The sequence below is a fragment of the Mizuhopecten yessoensis genome, unplaced genomic scaffold, assembly GCF_002113885.1.
Source record: "Mizuhopecten yessoensis strain PY_sf001 unplaced genomic scaffold, ASM211388v2 scaffold9085, whole genome shotgun sequence".
Taxonomy (NCBI): domain Eukaryota; kingdom Metazoa; phylum Mollusca; class Bivalvia; order Pectinida; family Pectinidae; genus Mizuhopecten; species Mizuhopecten yessoensis.
Genome location: NW_018407871.1, coordinates 207,084 through 227,171, shown reverse-complemented (window position 1 = coordinate 227,171; position 20,088 = coordinate 207,084). Strand labels below are relative to the sequence as shown.

General features: G+C 35.1%; 1 protein-coding gene across 2 annotated transcripts; it reads right to left on the bottom strand.

Annotated features, from left to right (window-relative positions):
* Nucleotides 1-1,098: 1,098 nt before the first annotated feature.
* Nucleotides 1,099-19,990, bottom strand: LOC110457305 (failed axon connections-like). Of its 2 annotated transcripts, XM_021508512.1 has the most exons (5): nucleotides 19,748-19,990; nucleotides 17,015-17,211; nucleotides 11,982-12,093; nucleotides 10,775-10,912; nucleotides 1,099-1,936 (listed from the first exon to the last, which is right to left on the bottom strand). In XM_021508512.1, exons 1-5 carry the CDS (start codon nucleotides 19,910-19,912, stop codon nucleotides 1,778-1,780), a joined length of 771 nt encoding a protein of 256 aa, XP_021364187.1. In that variant the 5' UTR covers nucleotides 19,913-19,990; the 3' UTR covers nucleotides 1,099-1,777. The 2 variants fall into 2 exon arrangements, with proteins under 2 accessions (XP_021364187.1, XP_021364188.1); XM_021508513.1 differs by lacking the exon at nucleotides 10,775-10,912.
* Between the last annotated feature and the right edge of the window lie 98 nt (nucleotides 19,991-20,088).

The window sequence follows — 20,088 nt, the reverse complement described above, 5'->3', positions numbered from 1 at the left end:
GCCTGCTTATTGTATACTATCGCAACACATCTGGGTTTTCCGAGGTTATAGGCCATGCTATTCGTCTATCGGTATTATGTATAGGTTAAGTGCCAGTGATTATAGTCTCTTCCCCACTCGTAGTTAGAAATCGTCATTGGTAGTTGATGCTAGCAAGGTGATAGTTAAAGTCATCCCTCCTGCTGCAAGCATTTCAGAGACAATGCGAGGACTACTGTTCAAATTTCTGCGGTCTTAATCTGTGAGGAAACCGGAGTACCCGGAAAAAGCCCACGGGGTCGGGCAGGTGACCCCATGCCTTTTCACGTCCGATCGTGGAATTGAACCCTGGCCGTCTTTGTGACAGGTGAGTCGCTATCCACTGCGCCACCCGACCATCCTAAGAAGATATTTTACAACTGACAAGGTAAAATTGGTTGTGTTGTGCTATTGCTGAAGACTGTTTGTAGAAGGCATTTGTTTGTTAATTCCTTACCCTTCCTATTTAGAGATTACGCTCCTTTATCCTACACTAAGAATAGATACATAGTTCACGAAATGGAAGTTTCGGTTTGTGAAGTATAGCCACATATAGAAATCAAATTTCCACATTTTGTATCATGTACTTTATTGTTGATATAAAACATGTAGTATCAGATGAGAGACATGGGACATATTTGGGCATCACACCTGTCGTATGTAGTACATTATTATTCAGTAGGTGTTTACGACATGTACACAGAGAATAATACATGCCTTTTTCCATATCCCACCCGGTGTCAACCCGAGACTCCAATATCAGCCAGAGGGCCGAAGGCTGATATTGGTCGAGGGTTGATACTGGTCGAGGGTTGATACTGTTCGAGGGTTGATACTGGTCGAGGGTTGATACTGGTCGAGGGTTGATACTGTTCGAGGGTTGATAATGGTCGAGGGTTGATACTGGTCGAGGTTTGATACTGGTCGAGGGTTGATACTGGGTGTGATATGGAAAATGGCCTGTTTAGTATGTGTATTACATACATATTAATAAGATACGGATATATCTACTATCTTATGATGCATTTTTCTTTGAAATATTGAAAAAAGAAAAATTTGCTAACGATAAACAACAATAACTCGATTATAATATATTTATAACATTTGTAGTGATTTTGATTCAGTAGGTTTCCTTACTTTAATCCGAATCGCTGTCACGAGACTACAGTGTTTGCTCTACCCCCAGTCGTCGCCGTTTCCAGCATCAGTCATTGCTAAACCGTTGTTATAAAGGGGTTCCGAATGACGTTGCTGGTGGTAGATGGGGAAAATTAGAAAAGGGGTGTGATACGGGTTTGATATGGGTTGTGTCGTATTCCATGTACAAAGAAAAAACACCGTATTTATTAGTAAGTATGTAATAAATCGGACAAGAAAACTACGAAAAAGGAGCAGGTCACTCTTGGTAACTCAGTAATTTCTGCAATACCGCTGTCACTGAAAGTCTACGTAAACTCATAGCCAACATTACAGAGTATGAACATTAGACAGTACTGTATATATGTAAACCTGTCACTAATGTGAACGGATAAAGTAAGATCGCTAAATGGAATTGATATCTGTTAAAAATAGTTTATAATGGAGTTAAAGTCTTGTGAAAATAGACTGCACTGGAATAACTCATTTTGGTAAAAATATATTACATTGGACTTATTGTCTACTAAAAGAAACCACATCGGAATAAATAGCATGTGGGTAAAACATGTTATACTCTGTTTGTCCGGCACAGGGAGAAAATAGACGTGTGTCGTATTTGTTGTTATATCTTCTGGTCATCCCAGTGAGGCCAACACTTGACCTTCAGCCTTTCAATATAGTCGAGTAAGTTCGGACATTCCTCACGGATAACCTTCATCATTGGAAAGTCCAATGGGACACATGTAATCTGGGTCAGGACGGCGAACAGAGTGCAGTCTACCTATAGGACATAAAAACATGGAGACGAATGTTATTTTAAAAATTAAGTAATATAAGAAAAGGGTCCATTTTGACATAAGTATACGTCTTTTAAGACATAAGAAAACGTAACTTATGACATAAAAAGGTTCCTGTTAGACATCAGAAAACGTCCTTTATGACATCGGGAATGTCCTTTTAGACATAAGAGAATGCTCATTATGACATAAAAACGTCCTTATGACACAAGAAAACGTCTTTTAGGACATAACAACGATTTTAATATATTTGTCAAAATATTTAAATAAGTGTTTCTTATTATAAATCGGCTTACTGTCCATCGAATTAATTTGATGGTGCCACAAAATACGACGTCACATGAACGTCATAATTTACAAGTGAATGTGTTATATTTGATAGTGAAAATCATCGACTATACCGAAGTTCCTCTTTAGACAGAAAGTAAAATCTGTCTGGGTACAAGGATAGAAAGTTAAATATGTCTGGGTACAAGGATAAAAAGTAAAACCTGTCTGGGTACAAGGATAGAAAGTAAAACCTGTCTGGGTACAAGGATAGAAAGTTAAATTTGTCTGGGTACAAGGAAAGAAAGTTAAATCTGTCTGGGTACAAGGATAGAAAGTTAAACCTGTCTGGGTACAAGGATAGAAAGTTAAATCTGTCTGGGTACAAGGATAGAAAGTTATATCTGTCTGGGTGCAAGGATAGACAGATAAATCTGTCTGGGTACAAGGATAGAAAAGTAAAATTTGTCTGGGTACAAGGATAACAATTTTAAATATGCCTGGGTACAAGGATATAAATTTAAATGTGTCTGAGTACTAGGATAGAAAGTAAAATGTGTCTGGGTACAAGGATAGAAAGTATAATCTGTCTGGGTGCAAGGATAGACAGATAAATCTGTCTGGGTACAAGGATAGAAAGGAAAATCTGTCTGGGTACAAGGATAGAAAGTTATATTTGTCTGGGTACAAGGATAGAAAGTTAAACCTGTCTGGGTACAAGGATAGAAAGTTATATCTGTCTGGGTGCAAGGATAGACAGATAAATCTGTCTGGGTACAGGGATAGAAAGTAAAATCTGTCTGGGTACAAGGATAGAAAGTTAAATTTGTCTGGGTACAATGATAGAAAGTTAGATCTTTACTGGGTACAAGGATAAAAAAGTAAAATCTGTCTGGGAACAAGGATATAAAGTTAAGTCTGTCTGGGTACAAGCATAGAAAGTAAAATCTGTCTGGGTGCAAGGATAGACAGATAAATCTGTCTGGGTACAAGGATAGAAAGTAAAATCTGTCTGGGTACAAGGATAGAAAGTTATATTTGTCTGGGTACAAGGATAGAAAGTCAAACCTGTCTGGGTACAAGGATAGAAAGTTGAATATGTCTGGGTGCAAGGATAGAAAGTAAAATATGTCTTAGTACAAGGATAGAAAGTTAAATCTGTCTGGGTGCAAGGATATAAAGTTAAGTCTGCCTGGGTACAAGGATAGAAAGTTAAAACTGTCTGGGTACAAGGATAGAAAGTTAAATCTGTCTTGGAACAAGGATAGAAATTTAAACTTGTCTGGGTACAAGGATTGGGTACAAGGATAGAAAGATAAATCTGCCTAGGTACAAGGAACGCAAACGTAAAACCTGTCTGGGGACAAGTATAGAAAGTTAAAACTGTCTGGGTACAATGATAGAAAGTTAGATCTTTACTGGGTACAAGGATAGACAGTCAAACCTGTCTGGGAACAAGAATAGAAAGACAAACCTGTCTGGGTACCATGATAGAAAGTTAGATCTTTACTGGGTACATGGATAGAAAGTAAAATCTGACTGGGTACAAGGATAGAAAATTAAATCTGTCTGGGTACTAGGATAGAAAGTAAAATGTGTCTGGGTACAATGATAGAAAGTTAGATCTTTACTGGGTACATGGATAGAAAGTAAAATCTGTCTGGGTACAATGATAGAAAGTTAGATCTTTACTGGGTACATGGATAGAAAGTAAAATCTGTCTGCGTACAAGGATAGAAAAAATGAATCTGTCTGGGATCAATGATAGAAAGTTGAATATGTTTGGGTACAAGGATAGAGAGTTGAATATGTCTGGGAGCAAGGATAGAAAGTAAAACCTGTATGGGTACAAGAATAGAATGTAAAACCTGTCTGGGTACAATGATAGAAAGTTAGATCTGTCTGAGTGCAAGGACATAAAGTTAAGTCTGTCTGGGTACAAGGTTAGAAAGTTAGATCTGTCTTGGTACAAGTGTAGAAATTTAAATCTGTCTGGGTACTAGGATAGAAATATAAATCTGTCTGGGTACAAGGTTAGAAAGTTAGATCTGTCTTGGTACAAGTGTAGAAATTTAAATCTGTCTGGGTACTAGGATAGAAAGTAAAATATGTCTTGGTACAAGAAAGTTAAATATGTGTTGGTACAAGGAGAGAAAGGTAAATTTGTCTGGGTTCAATGATAGAAAGTTGAATATGGTTGGGTACAAGGATAGAGAGTTGAATATGTCTGGGTGCAAGGATAGAAAGTAAAATGTGTCTGGGTACAAGGAAAGAAAGTAAAATTTCTCTGGGTACAAGGATAGACAGTCAAACCTGTCTGGGAACAATGATAGAAAGTTAGATCTTTACTGGGTACAAGGATAGACAGTCAAACCTGTCTGGGCACAATGATAGAAAGTTAGATCTGTCTGAGTGCAAGGATATAAAGTTAAGTTTGTCTGGGTACAAGGATAACAATTTTAAATATGCCTGGGTACAAGGATATAAAGTTAAGTCTGTCTGGGTACAAGGTTAGAAAGTTAGATCTGTCTTGGTACAAGTGTAGAAATTTAAATCTGTCTGGGTACAATGATAGAAAGTTAGATCTTTACTGGGTACATGGATAGAAAGTAAAATCTGACTGGGTACAAGGATAGACAGTCAAACCTGTCTGGGTGCAAGGATAAACAGATAAATCTGTCTGGGTACAAGGATAGAAAGTTAAATATGTGTGGGTACAAGAAGAGAAAGTTAAACCTGTCTGGGTACAAGGATAGAAAAAATGAATCTGTCTGGGTTCAATGATAGAAAGTTGAATATGGTTGGGTACAAGGATAGAAAGTAAAACCTGTCTGGGTACAAGGAGAGAAAGTTAAATTTGTCTGGGTTCAATGATAGAAAGTAAAATCTGTCTGGGTACAAGGATAGAAAGTAAAATCTGTCTGGGTACAAGGATAGAAAGTTAAATATGTCTGGGTACAAGGATAGAAAGTTAAATCTGTCTGGGTACAAGGATAGAAAGTTAAATATGTGTGGGTACAAGGAGAGAAAGTTAAATCTGTCTGCGTAAAAGGATAGAAAAAATGAATCTGTCTGGGTACAAGGATAGAAAGTTAAATATGTCTAGGTACAGGATAGAAAGTTAAATCTGTCTAGGTACAAGGATAGCAAACGTAAAACCTGACTGGGTACAAGGATAGAAAGTTAAATTTGTCTGGGTTCAATGATAGAAAGTAAAATCTGTCTGGGTACAAGGATAGAAAGTTAAATATGCCTGGGTACAAGGATATAAATTTAAATGTGTCTGGGTACTAGGATAGAAAGTAAAATGTGTCTGGGTACAAGGATAGAAAGTAAAACCTGTCTGGGTACAAGGATAGAAAGTTATATCTGTCTGGGTGCAAGGATAGACAGATAAATCTGTCATGGTACAAGGAAAGAAAGTAACATTTCTCTGGGTACAAGGATAACAATTTTAAATATGCCTGGGTACAAGGATATAAAGTTAAGTCTGTCTGGGTACAAGGATAGAAAGTAAAATATGTCTGGGTGCAAGGATAGACCGATAAATCTGTCTGGGAACAAGGATAGAAAGTAAAATCTGTCTGGGTACAAGGATAGAAAGTTATATCTGTCTGGGTACAAGGATAGAAAGTCAAACCTGTCTGGGTGCAAGGATAGAAAGTTGAATATGTCTGGGTGCAAGGATAGAAAGTAAAATATGTCTTGGTACAAGGATAGAAAGTTAGATCTGTCTGGGTGCAAGGATATAAAGTTAAGTCTGTCTGGGTACAAGGATAGAAAGTTAAATCTGTCTTGGTACAAGGATAGAAATTTAAACCTGTCTGGGTACAAGAATAGAAAGTCAAACCTGTCTGGGTACAATGATAGAAAGTTAGATCTTTACTGGGTACAAGGATAGAAAGTAAAATCTGTCTGGGAACAAGGATATAAAGTAAAACCTGTCTGGGTACAAGGATAGAAAGTAATATGTGTCTGGGTACAAGGATAGAAAGTTAAACCTGTCTGGGTACAAGGATAGAAAGTAAAACCTGTCTGGGTACAAGGATAGAAAGTAAAACCTGTCTGGGTACAAGGATAGAAAGTTAAATTTGTCTGGGTTCAATGATAGAAAGTAAAATCTGTCTGGGTACAAGGATAGAAAGTAAAATCTGTCTGGGTACAAGGATAGAAAGTAAAATCTGTCTGGGTACAAGGATAGAAAGTTAAATATGTGTGGGTACAAGGAGAGAAAGTTAAATCTGTCTGCGTACAAGGATAGAAAAAAATGAATCTGTCTGGGTTCAATGATAGAAAGTTGAATATGGTTGGGTACAAGGATAGAAAGTTAAATCTGTCTAGGTACAAGGATCGAAAAATGAATCTGTCTGGGTACAGGATAGACAGTTAAATATGGTTGGGTACAAGGATAGAAAGTTAAATCTGTCTGGGTACAAGGATCGAAAAATTAATCTGTCTGGGTACAGGATAGAAAGTTAAATATGTCTGGGTACAAGGATAGAAAGTAAAACCTGGCTGGGTACAAGGATAGAAAGTAAAACCTGTCTGTGTACAAGGATAGAAAGTAAAACCTGGCTGGGTACAAGGATAGAAAGTAAAACCTGTCGGGGTACAAGGATAGAAAGTAAAACCTGGCTGGGTACAAGGATAGAAAGTAAAATATGTCTTGGTACAAGGATAGAAAGTTAGATCTGTCTGGGTGCAAGGATATAAAGTTAAGTCTGTCTGGGTACAAGGATAGAAAGTTATAGCTGTCTGGGTGCAAGGATAGACAGATAAATCTGTCTGGGTACAAGGATAGAATGTTAAATATGTGAGGGTACAAGGAGAGAAAGTCAAATCTGTCTGCGTACAAGGATAGAAAAAAATGAATCTGTCTGGGTCCAAGGATAGAAAGTAAAACCTGTCTGTGTACAAGGATAGAAAGTAAAACCTGTCTGTGTACAAGGATAGAAAGTAAAACCTGTCTGGGCACAAGGATAGAAAGTAAAACCTGTCTGGGTACATGGATAGAAAGTAAAACCTGTCTGGGCACAAGGATAGAAAGTTAAATATGTCTGCGTACAAGGATAGAAAAATGAATCTGTCTGGGCACAAGGATAGAAAGTTAAATATGTCTGCGTACAAGGATAAGAGAAAGTTAAATCTGTCTGCGTACAAGGATAGAAAAATGAATCTGTCTGGGCACAAGGATAGAAAGTAAAACCTGTCTGTGTACAAGGATAGAAAGTAAAACCTGGCTGGGTACAAGGATAGAAAGTAAAACCTGTCGGGGTACAAGGATAGAAAGTAAAACCTGTCGGGGTACAAGGATAGAAAGTAAAACCTGTCTGGGTACAATGATAGAAAGTAAAACCTGTCTGGGTACATGGATAGAAAGTAAAACCTGTCTGGGCACAAGGATAGAAAGTTAAATATGTCTGCGTACAAGGATAGAAAAATGAATCTGTCTGGGCACAAGGATAGAAAGTAAAACCTGTCGGGGTACAAGGATAGAAAGTAAAACCTGTCTGGGCACAAGGATAGAAAGTAAAACCTGTCGGGGTACAAGGATAGAAAGTAAAACCTGTCTGTGTACAAGGATAGAAAGTAAAACCTGGCTGGGTACAAGGATAGAAAGTAAAATATGTCTGGGTGCAAGGATAGACAGATAAATCTGTCTGGGTACAAGGAAAGAAAGTAAAATTTCTCTGGGTACAAGGATAACAATTTTAAATATGCCTGGGTACAAGGATATAAATTTAAATGTGTCTGGGAACTAGAATAGAAAGTAAAATGTGTCTGGGTACAAGGATAGAAAGTTATAGCTGTCTGGGTGCAAGGATAGACAGATAAATCTGTCTGGGTACAAGGATAGAATGTTAAATATGTGAGGGTACAAGGAGAGAAAGTCAAATCTGTCTGCGTACAAGGATAGAAAAAAATGAATCTGTCTGGGTCCAAGGATAGAAAGTAAAACCTGTCTGGGTACATGGATAGAAAGTAAAACCTGTCTGGGCACAAGGATAGAAAGTAAAACCTGTCGGGGTACAAGGATAGAAAGTAAAACCTGTCTGGGCACAAGGATAGAAAGTAAAACCTGTCGGGGTACAAGGATAGAAAGTAAAACCTGTCTGTGTACAAGGATAGAAAGTAAAACCTGGCTGGGTACAAGGATAGAAAGTAAAACCTGGCTGGGTACAAGGATAGAAAGTAAAACCTGGCTGGGTACAAGGATAGAAAGTAAAATATGTCTGGGTGCAAGGATAGATAGATAAATCTGTCTGGGTACAAGGAAAGAAAGTAAAATTTCTCTGGGTACAAGGATAACAATTTTAAATATGCCTGGGTACAAGGATATAAATTTAAATGTGTCTGGGAACTAGAATAGAAAGTAAAATGTGTCTGGGTACAAGGATAGAAAGTTAAACCTGTCTGGGTACAAGGATAGAAATTAAAACCTGTCTGGGTACAAGGATAGAAATTAAAACCTGTCTGGGTACAAGGATATAAAGTAAAACCTGTCTGGGTACCAGGATAGAAAGTAATATGTGTCTGGGTACAAGGATAGAAAGTTATATTTGTCTGGGTGCAAGGATAGAAAGTCAAACCTGTCTGGGTGCAAGGATAGAAAGTTAAATATGTCTGCGTACAAGGATAAGAGAAAGTTAAATCTGTCTGCGTACAAGGATAGAAAAATGAATCTGTCTGGGCACAAGGATAGAAAGTTAAATATGTCTGGGTAACAGGATAGAAAGTTCAATCTGTCTGGGTACGAGGATAGAAAGTTAAATATGTCTGGGTACCAGGATAGAAAGTTCAATCTGTCTGGGTACGAGGATAGAAAGTTAAATATGTCTGGGTACAAGGAGAGAAAGTAAAACCTGTCTGGGTACATGGATAGAAAGTAAAACCTGTCTGGGCACAAGGATAGAAAGTTAAATATGTCTGCGTACAAGGATAGAAAAATGAATCTGTCTGGGTTCAATGATAGAAAGTTAAATCTGTCTGGGTGCAAGGATAGAAAGTTGAATATGTCTGGGTGCAAGGATCCTGTTTGGGTACAAGGATAGAAAGTTAAATTTGCCTGGGTACAAGGATAGAAAGTTAAAACTGTGTGGGTACAAGGATAGAAAGTTAAATATGCCTGGGTACAAGGATATAAAGTTAAGTCTGTCTGGGTACAAGGATAGAAAGTCAAACCTGTCTGGGTGCAAGGATAGAAAGTTAAATATGTCTGGGTAACAGGATAGAAAGTTCAATCTGTCTGGGTACGAGGATAGAAAGTTAAATATGTCTGGGTACCAGGATAGAAAGTTCAATCTGTCTGGGTACGAGGATAGAAAGTTAAATATGTCTGGGTACAAGGATAGAAAGTAATATGTGTCTGGGTACAAGGATATAAATTTAAATGTGTCTGGGAACTAGAATAGAAAGTAAAATGTGTCTGGGTACAAGGATAGAAAGTTATATTTGTCTGGGTGCAAGGATAGAAAGTCAAACCTGTCTGGGTGCAAGGATAGAAAGTTGAATATGTCTGGGTGCAAGGATAGAAAGTAAAATATGTCTTGGTACAAGGATAGAAAGTTAAATCTGTCGGGTACAAGGATAGAAAGTAAAATATGTCTTGGTACAAGGATAGAAAGTTAAATCTGTCTAGGTACAAGGATAGCAAACGTAAAACCTGATTGGGTACAAGGATAGAAAGTTAAATATGTCTGGGTACCAGGATAGAAAGTTCAATCTGTCTGGGTACTAGGATAGAAATATAAATCTGTCTGGGTACAAGGATAGAAAGTTAAATTTGTCTGGGTTCAAGGATAGAAATTTAAATCTGTCGGGGTACAAGGATAGAAATTTAAACCTGTCTGGGTACAAGGATAGAAATTTAAACCTGTCTGCGTACAAGCAAGCTGGCCCCTGTCTTCTGTATTATTTCTTACCATATTTAATATCAATCTATCATTATTCTATTATTTAAGGAATAACCAGGATTATTTTTGAGGTTTTATGAAATAAATTCGTGCACTTCGCATAAATCCGCGAAGCGGTTTATACACAGCGGAATAATGCACAAAACTGCACACTGTTTTACGGCATATATCGTAACTTTTTGCGTGTTCATATCTTACGTATTTGGTTGTGTGACTACGTGTTACGTCTATGACTGACAAAGGCTGACAAACTGAACATAGCTGTAAAATTATTGATATAATTATTTCTGAATAGCTTAAAAGTATTGATTCGTACTCCTTCGTTTTTAAAAGACGTTTGTTCGTTTCTTAGTTACCTGTTCATCTTATGTTCAATGGTGAAAGCAATGCTTACATATTGCAGCCATGTTTTAAACCCATACAAACAGGGGTATTGCTTCACTATCGCGTTTTAATGGACTCCTCATTTGACCCCCTTACCTTTTCCCCAGGCTATAGTCGACATCATAAATATGCACTCTGTCGCCATTAATACCTGGTCTACTTTTAGGATGAAAACCAGACAAAGAGTGCTAAGATGTGTTTTGACTTTCGATATCGTGAAATTTGTTTATGAACTTTTACATTGAATTAGATCCTTACCAATGTTGGTGTATTTCCGAGAAAATATATCTTCGGTCCAAGGAAGGTTGAAATAGCTCTGACGTCGTCACACCCTATCTTGTAGATTTCTTCGTTACTATGGCGACCAATGCCATGGCTCCAAGCTCGGTCTTTCACCTGAACGCGAAACATTGAGATTATAGACAAAACTGGCTGTAAATAAAAAAGTATGACCAAGTCCTTTCCGTCAGAAAAGATGTCCCTCAAAAGTCAAGCATTCAACTTACTAGTACCATTCCACGGTAATCACGGTTATGACCAAGAAATTCTCGGGACGACACAAAAAAGTCCTTAAAATGGTTGTTCTTATTCCATGTTTAACGTTTAAGATTTGACGGAAGCGCAGCAACTGATTAACCCGTTGTCAGCATAACGTAACTGGATGGAATGCTGCCCTGTGTGACTTCGGCATGTTATTTCAGTGAGGTAGCACTCTAAAGTCGGTGTCAGATCGTGCTAATGCAGGGAGGCCAATACACCATCCAGTCGCCTAAAGCACTCACATTCATTACACAAATGGGGGTACGTTCTTAAATGGGCCAAACTGTTAAAATACGCCAAATCCAATCAAACCAAACCTAACCAAGATATTCTATAAAATCAATATTTATTGTATCAACCCCAATAAATGTTAATTTCGGTTGAGTATCTGTCATCGTGCCTATACGCCTGGTAAAAAAATCATTATCACATGTCATGATTTCAAAGAAAAGATGACATGCTATCGAAAAGAGGAATTATCTGTTACCGGTTTATCACGAATAATTGTCCTTTTAATTATCTTGGACTGAGTTCATCACAATCAGTTAGGTTAAAGTATTCTTCCTTGTTTTAGATTTTAAGAAAGCGCGCGCACCACTTGGAACAGCGGCAACCGCAGCTTTGTGTTTCTATTCTAACCACACACACACACACACACACACACACACACATACCTACCCACAACAACCGGCCCTATAAATAGCTTTCCAAAAAGGTGCTTACGTATATAGTTGTAAATTTGCCATTCACTCATTATCGTTACAAACAAGTCATATCACTAAGTAGTAGTAAGATGTATAAACATTGTCCATTCTTACTATATATGATTTCTGTCCTCATAAAGAATGGGAACATAAAACGAACAAATAAATAAATAAATGTCAAATTACGATACCGAAATATCATTATTTAGAATTTGACGTACATATTTTCCGAGATCCTTTCCAGCCTTTTCGTTCATCTCCTCGTCATCATGAAATTTCACATATTTCATATACTCCGGCAGGTGGTGGACGTAACGGTACCAGTATATAGTCCTGAAAAATGTCTCAGATCCTTTAAAAAGACCTCAAGTAAGATAACATAGTGTAAGATAACATAGTGTAAGATAACAAAGTGTAAGATAACATAGTTAAAGAGAACAAAGTGTAAGATAACATAGTGTAAGATAACATAGTGTAAGATAACATAGTGTAAGATAACAAAGTGAAAGATAACAAAGTGTAAGATAACATAGTTAAAGAGAACAAAGTGTAAGATAACATAGTGTAAGATAAAGTGTAAGATAACATAGTGTAAGATAACATAGTGTAAGATAACATAGTGTAAGATAACAAACTGTAAGATAACAAAGTGTAAGATAACATAGTGTAGGATAACAAAGTGTCAGATAACATAGTGTAAGATAACAAAGTGTAAGATAAAATAGTGTAAGATAACAAAGTGTAAGATAACAAAGTGTTAGAGAACATAGTGTAAGATAATAAAGTGTAAGATAACAAAGTGTAAGATAACAAAGTGTAAGATAACATAGTGTAAGATAACAAAGTGTAAGATAACAAAGTGTAAGAGAACATAGTGTAAGATAACAAAGTGTAAGATAACAAAGTGTAAGATATCATAGTATAAGATAACATAGTGTAAGAGAGTAAGATATCATAGTGTAAGATAATAAAGTGTAAGATAACAAAGTGTAAGATAACAAAGTGTAAGATAACATAGTGTAAGATAACAAAGTGTAAGATAGCATTGTGTAAGATAACAAAGTGTAAGATAACAAAGTGTAAGATAATATAGTGTAAGATAACAAAGTGTAAGATAATAAAGTGTCAGATAACAAAGTGTAAGATAAATCGTGTAAGTAAACAAAGAGTAAGATATCATAGTGTAAGATAATAAAGTGTAAGATAACAAAGAGTAAGATAACAAAGTGTAAGATATCATAGTGCAAGATAATAAAGTGTAAGATAACATAGTGTAAGATAACAAAGTGTTAGATAGCATAGTATAAGATAACAAAGTGTAAGATAACATAGTGTAATATAACATAGTGTAAGATAACAGTGTAATAAAACAAAGTGTAAGTTAACAAAGTTTAATATAACAAAGTGTAAGATAACATAGTGCAATATATCAAAGTGTAAGATAACAAAGTGTAAGGTAACATAGTTAAAGATAACAAAGTGTAATATAACATAGTGTAATATAACATTGTACTATAACAAAGTGTAAGATAACAAAGTATAATGTAAGATAACATAGTTAAAGATAACAAAGTGTAATATAACATAGTGTAATATAACATTGTACTATAACAAAGTGTAAGATAACAAAGTAAGTATAATAAAGCATAGTTAAAGATAACAAAGTGTAAGATAACATAGGGTAAGATAACAAAGTGTAAGATAGCAAAGTGTAAAATAGCATAGTTAAAGATAACAAAGTGTAATATAACATAGTGTAATATAACATTGTACATGTAGATAACAGTGTAATATAACAAAGTATAAGATAACAAAGTGTAAGATAACATAGTGTAAGAGTGTAATATAACAAAGTGTATGATAGTAAAGTGTAAGATAACAAAGTGTAAGAAGTGTAAGATAACAAAGTGTAAGATGGCATAGTATAAGATAACATAGTGCAAGATAACAAAGTGTAAGATAACAAAGCGTAAGATAGCATAGTATAAGATAACATAGTGTAAGAAAACAAAGTGTAAGATAACAGAGTGTAATATAACATAGTTAAAGATAACGAAGTGTAAGATAACATAGTGTAAGAGTGTAATATAACAAAGTGTATGATAGTAAAGTGTAAGATAACAAAGTGTAAGAAGTGTAAGATAACAAAGTGTAAGATGTAAGATAGCAAAGTGTAAGATAGCATAGTTAAAGATAACGAAGTGTAAGATAACATAGTGTAAGAGTGTAATATAACAAAGGTTATGATAGCAAAGTGTAAGATAACAAAGTGTAAGGTAACATAGTTAAAGATAACAAAGTGTAATATAACATAGTGTAATATAACATTGTACTATAACAAAGTGTAAGATAACAAAGTATAATGTAAGATAACATAGTTAAAGATAACAAAGTGTAATATAACATAGTGTAATATAACATTGTACTATAACAAAGTGTAAGATAACAAAGTGCAAGATAATATAGTGTAAGATAACAGTGTAAGATAATATAGTGTAAATAGTATAAGATAACATAGTGTAAGATAATAAAGTGTAAAATAACAAAGTGTAAGATAACAAAGTGCAAGATAATATAGTGTAAGATAACAGTGTACGATAATATAGTGTAAGATAACTAATTGTAAGATAAATCGTGTAAGATAACAAAGTGTATGATAACATAGTGTAAGATAATAAAGTGTAAGATACCATAGTGTAAGAGTGTAATATAACAAAGTGTATGATAGCAAAGTGTAAGATAACAAAGTGTAATATAACATAGTGTAATATAACATTGTACATGTAGATAACAGTGTAATATAACAAAGTGTAAGTTGTCAAAGTGTAATATAACAAAGTGTATGATAGCAAAATGTAAGATAACAAAGTGTAAGATAAATCGTGTAAGATAACAAAGTGTATGATAACATAGTGTAAGATAATAAAGTGTAAGATAACAAAGAGTAAGATAACAAAGTGTAAGATATCAAAGTGTAAGATAACAAAGTGTAATATAACATAGTGTAATATAACATTGTACATGTAGATAACAGTGTAATATAACAAAGTGTAAGTTGTCAAAGTGTAATATAACAAAGTGTATGATAGCAAAATGTAAGATAACAAAGTGTAAGATAATGTAAGATAGCATAGTTAAAGATAACGAAGTGTAAGATAACATAGTGTAAGATAACATAGGGTAAGATAACAAAGTGTAAGATAGCAAAGTGTAAGATAACATAGTGTAAGATAACAAAGTGTAAGATAGCATTGTGTTAGATAACAAAGTGTAAGATAACAAAGTGTAAGATAATATAGTGTAAGATAACAGTGTAAGATAATATAGTGTAAGATAACAAAGTGTAAGATAAATCGTGTAAGATAACAAAGTGTATGATATCATAGTGTAAGATAATAAAGTGTAAGATAACAAAGTGTAAGAGAATAAAGTGTAAGATAACATAGTGCAATATAACAAAGTGTAAGATAAAATAGTGTAAGATATCATAGTGTAAGATAATAAAGTGTAAGATAACAAAAAGTGTAAGATAACAAAGTGCAAGATAATATAGTGTAAGATAACTAATTGTAAGATAAATCGTGTAAGATAACAAAGTGTATGATATCATAGTGTAAGATAATAAAGTGTAAGATAACAAAAAGTGTAAGATAACAAAGTGCAAGATAATATAGTGTAAGATAACTAATTGTAAGATAAATCGTGTAAGATAACAAAATGGATGATACCATAGTGTAAGATAATAAAGCGTAAGATAACAAAGTGTAAGAGAATAAAGTGTAAGATAACATAGTGTAATATAGCAAAGTGTAAGATAACAAAGGGTAAGATAACAAAGTGTAAGAAAACAAAGTGTAAGTTAACAAAGTTTAATATAACAAAGTGTAAGATTTCAAATTGTAAGATACCATAGTGTAAGATAACAAAGGGTAAGATAACAAAGTGTAAGATATCAAAATGTAAGATAACATAGTGTAATATAGCAAAGTGTAAGATAACATAGTGCAATATAACAAAGTGAAAAATAACATGGTGAAAGATAACATAGGGTAAGATAACATAGTCTAATATAACAAAGTGTAAGATAATATAGTGCAATATAACAAAGTGTAAGATAACATAGTGTAAGATAACATAGGGTAAGATAACATAGTGTAATATAACAAAGTGTAAGATATCAAATTGTAAGATAACATAGTGTAATATAACAAAGTGTAAGATAACAAAGTGTAAGATAACATAGTGTAATATAACATAGTGTAAGATAACAGTGTAATAAAACAAAGTGTAAGTTAACAAAGTTTAATATAACAAAGTGTAAGATAACATAGTGTAAGATAACAAAGTGTAAGATAACAAAGTGTAAGATAACAAAGTGTAAGATAACAAAGTGTAGGATAACATAGTGTAATATAACAAAGTGTAAGATAACAAAGTGTAATATAACATAGTGTAATATAACATTGTACATGTCCATTGGTTTACACTCTGTCTGAAATTAAATTGCCGTTTTGGGGGTTTAAAAAAATGTAAAAAGACTAAGTTGTTTCACTTATTTGTTTCGGGACGAAAAGAGAAGAATTATTCACCTTTAATTTTCGTTCTTTTGTTTTTTTCGTGGCGAGTAGACGAATGAATAAGATTTACTTTTTTTTCAGTTTTGTCTTTTGGGTCAAAGGAACAAAACAATGAGAATTAATCGCCGTTAATTTTGATCTTTTCTGAGCGAAAAAACTAGATTCAGTAGCTTTTAATTCTCGTTGTTTCTTTCTTTCATTTTCAAAAGACGACAAGAGGAAAAATTAATTAACCTCGTCTTTTCGTTGTTTCGTCGTATCTCCCCGAAATGAACAAACCTGAATGCTCGTTCTGTGTCTCTTCACCCCGAAACGACGAGATTTCACACAACTGAATTCTCGTTCTTTCGAATTTTTACCCCAAAATACGAGAATAAACAAATCTTAATACTTTGTTTTCTTCGTACCGCTGTTTATGATATTTCTATCCTACATATGTTCATATTAAGTAGGTCATATAATATATGATATTCTCCCATCACGTTATATTATACATAGAAAACAATCAATTTCCCTTAGAGTTACATGCAAAACATTCTTATGTGACGTCATAATTAGAAGATTAACCAATGGAATCACGTCCAGTGTGTTGCCAACAGTGGGTAAGAACACATCCAATGAGTTTGGAGTGAGAAATCCTATAGTGGTTGTGGGAGAAAAGAGGTTTATTAACATACCAGGCTGTGTTTTCCTCCACCATTTTTAAGAAAGATCTCCCAACTGCCCTGAGTTCGGAGGACGCATCCGGGTAAATTTCTTTGTTGAAATACGCCGACAACATCTCTATGATGAAGTTAGTATCTGGTATCTCCTCCTCATTGAACAGAATGAATGGGTTCTGCCTTTTCCTCGAGAATCCGCTATGGTCTATGACCTGATTGTGGTGAATGAAAAAGGAAAAAAACTGGAAAAAATTGAACAGCGATTGTCTACCACTCATTTCAACATCGAACCAATTGACAGACTAATGGCTACTCCACTAGATACCAACATGCTGGTTATACTAGTAACAGAGGTCAACAGGAATCAAATAGGGCTTGAACGTCATTAATTTTCATTCATACCGGCATGAACATTGAAAAAATGCCATTCAATCCTTATATCTACATTCTAAATAGTTAGTTATTATTGACCTAAGATATAGATATTCCCTTATATTTATATTCTAAATAGTTAGTTATTATTGACCTAAGATATCGTTATTCCCTTATATTTATATTCTAAATAGTTAGTTATTATTGACCTATACATAGATATTCCCTTATATTTACATTCTAAATAGTTAGTTATTATTGACCTAGATATAGATATTACCTATTATTTTCGATATTGAAGTGTCTGTGTCGTTAGTGCATACATCTGGCGAACTTTGACCGAAACTGTTTGAAAATGTGTTACATAATTGGAAATATAACGAAAGGTAAACGTAGGGGAACTATTTGTTGCGAATGATTTACGAAGTGTGACAAACGGTTACTGTTATTCGCTAGAATGTGTTGGGTCGCGCAAACTCTTTGTTCTTTCCGTTAGCGATTAGGAACGCAAACTTTCGAACCGAAACGTGCGCGTGCTTCTGAAGCCGTCCGAAGCTTTCCGAAAGGGTATTTCCGTATCCGTTACCGGACGCTATACAAGACTGGCGAAAATGTGCCTTCTAACTTTCTCCGACTCGACACCACATCGTATTGCTGTTACAATGTAAGTGCAAAAAAAAGTATGGCAAAACTTCAAGGTTTTTGTTGTGTCTCAATTACCGGAAGTTGGAATGAAATTAAAACTTCCGGTAATTAAGACTTATCAAAATAGTCCCTGCAACTTGGAGCCAGCGAAGTTCGACTGTATGGTTGGCCAAAAAAATGATGGTTACCTTTTATATCTTTCCTTTATCTCATAATCAAATTATAAGCAAATGTGATCAAATAATAAATGATATTCAAAATGTGATAAATGTAACATGCCATTTTTACCGCATTAAATATTATTATTATTCTTATTTATTTAAATTTAAATATGTTTTATTAGATGCCTCCTCTCTATTTGTATCTTTTACAGCATGAACATATCTTGTTTAATTAATGAAACCTTATTTTATGTATGTTTTATTTGTTATGTCGATTGTAAAAGCTCACCAAACGAGCTTGTGTTATCTTTGTAATCATATCGACGTTAATTAAAATTTACTTGACTTGACTTGACATGACCTAGAATCGGTTGGCCAAAATGCCAAAGGCGTTTTCTGATACCCTCCAAGCCGGCAGCTAGTCTGAATATCACCAAAGCCGTGTCTTTCTTGCACTCAGGTGTGGTACCACTTGTTATCTTTTCTAGCGAAGCTCCAAATAAGGTAAATACGACCGAGCTACTCGGTCCAGGGTAGGGAAGGGATGTAAGACATTTATTTCATCCACCCTTCACAGGTGTGTCTAACTTTTAAGCCGGAAAAGATCAGCTTGTCACCCCTTAAGGGGAGATAGCTTCGTGCAGAATGGCGCGATCTAAGTCATAACAATAGTATGACGTCACGTCAACAGTAGCGGACTATGGAAGACAACTCTTGATTTACTGTAATACATGCAATCAATGGTTATAATTCATGCAATCACCGCTTGTCGGCAGATTTGTGAGTGAAACAGGATGGGAGAAAAACAATCATCTCCTACCTTGAGTGTGTGACAGAGAAACCTCCAACCCTCGGGATGATATTCTCGAATGTCTTACCCTCAGCACAGCCTCGGGTAAGAAGCCGTGGGTAAGACATTCGAGAATATTATCCCTCGGGTTGGAGATTTCTCTGTCACACCCTCAAGGTAGGGGAAGATTCTATCAATCTTACACCCCATTTTACGTGACATGACGGCACATTGGCTCAATAATGACGTGTCGTCACGAATTTGAAAATCTCCGATGCCGCAATGCGGAAAAGGCGACATGATGAAATTAAAACCTTTTACGATAAATTTTACGTATAAGTTAAAAAGATGTGATTTATTCTCTGTTTGCAAATATAAGGTATGCTAAATCTGGTTGACATATTCGTTTTCGTCTGAAAAGCTCGACGGAAAAAATGATATTTTCAAAACGGTAGCCAATCCAAACGCATTTTCATGGTTTCTCAGCTTATTTTGGTGGTTGGAATGAGAGAAAAATACTCTTTCAAAGCCAAACCTCTCGGCTGGAATTTCCCTATCCTACAACCCCGGGCATGGAAGAGTCTTTTTTCTCGTCAAGTAATTAATATAACACCATCAGACACGCTTTTACAAACATAATGTATAATAATAAGTGTTTCAGTATGTTTTAAAACAACATTCTTTTTGCGATATAAAATTAGTGAAGAGCAACTCGCACCAGTGTTTGTCACTTTCAGGTGAACAACTCAATAAAGAATGTCAAGACTGTTAGCAACCTACCACATAAGGTATGTCATTCAGGCGAAGCCACATTTCCAGTTTCATAGCGTAAGGAGAAAAGTTGGGGAGACATTTGGCGTTCTCACGGGGGAACACGTGGAGATACACCACATCTCGTTTCCACTCCGGTCTCCACAATTTGCGATTATCCTGCTCGGCCGCCATTTAACAGATCACTTAAAACGGTGTCTACCTGTGGATCCTTTCAGATAAAGTGCGGGATCCTTGTCAAGTACCCTTATCTTATCTAGCTGCAGTATAAAATGTTGCCGTGAATTTCATGTCTGTAACCTTGTATCTATATTTTTTGCGAATCATGACTGCGAAAGTATTAATTATTT

What these genes read in the sequence shown, in the direction of transcription:
- LOC110457305 (XM_021508512.1), bottom strand. Translation starts at nt 19,912, where the DNA reads ATGGCGGCCGAGCAGGATAATCGCAAATTGTGGAGACCGGAGTGGAAA. An exon ending in TGAATGACATACCTTATGTG is followed by an intron (nt 17,212 to 19,747) that starts GTAGGTTGCTAA and finishes CACCACAATCAG; the next exon opens with GTCATAGACCATAGCGGATT. An exon ending in GTGGAGGAAAACACAGCCTG is followed by an intron (nt 12,094 to 17,014) that starts GTATGTTAATAA and finishes GACATTTTTCAG; the next exon opens with GACTATATACTGGTACCGTT.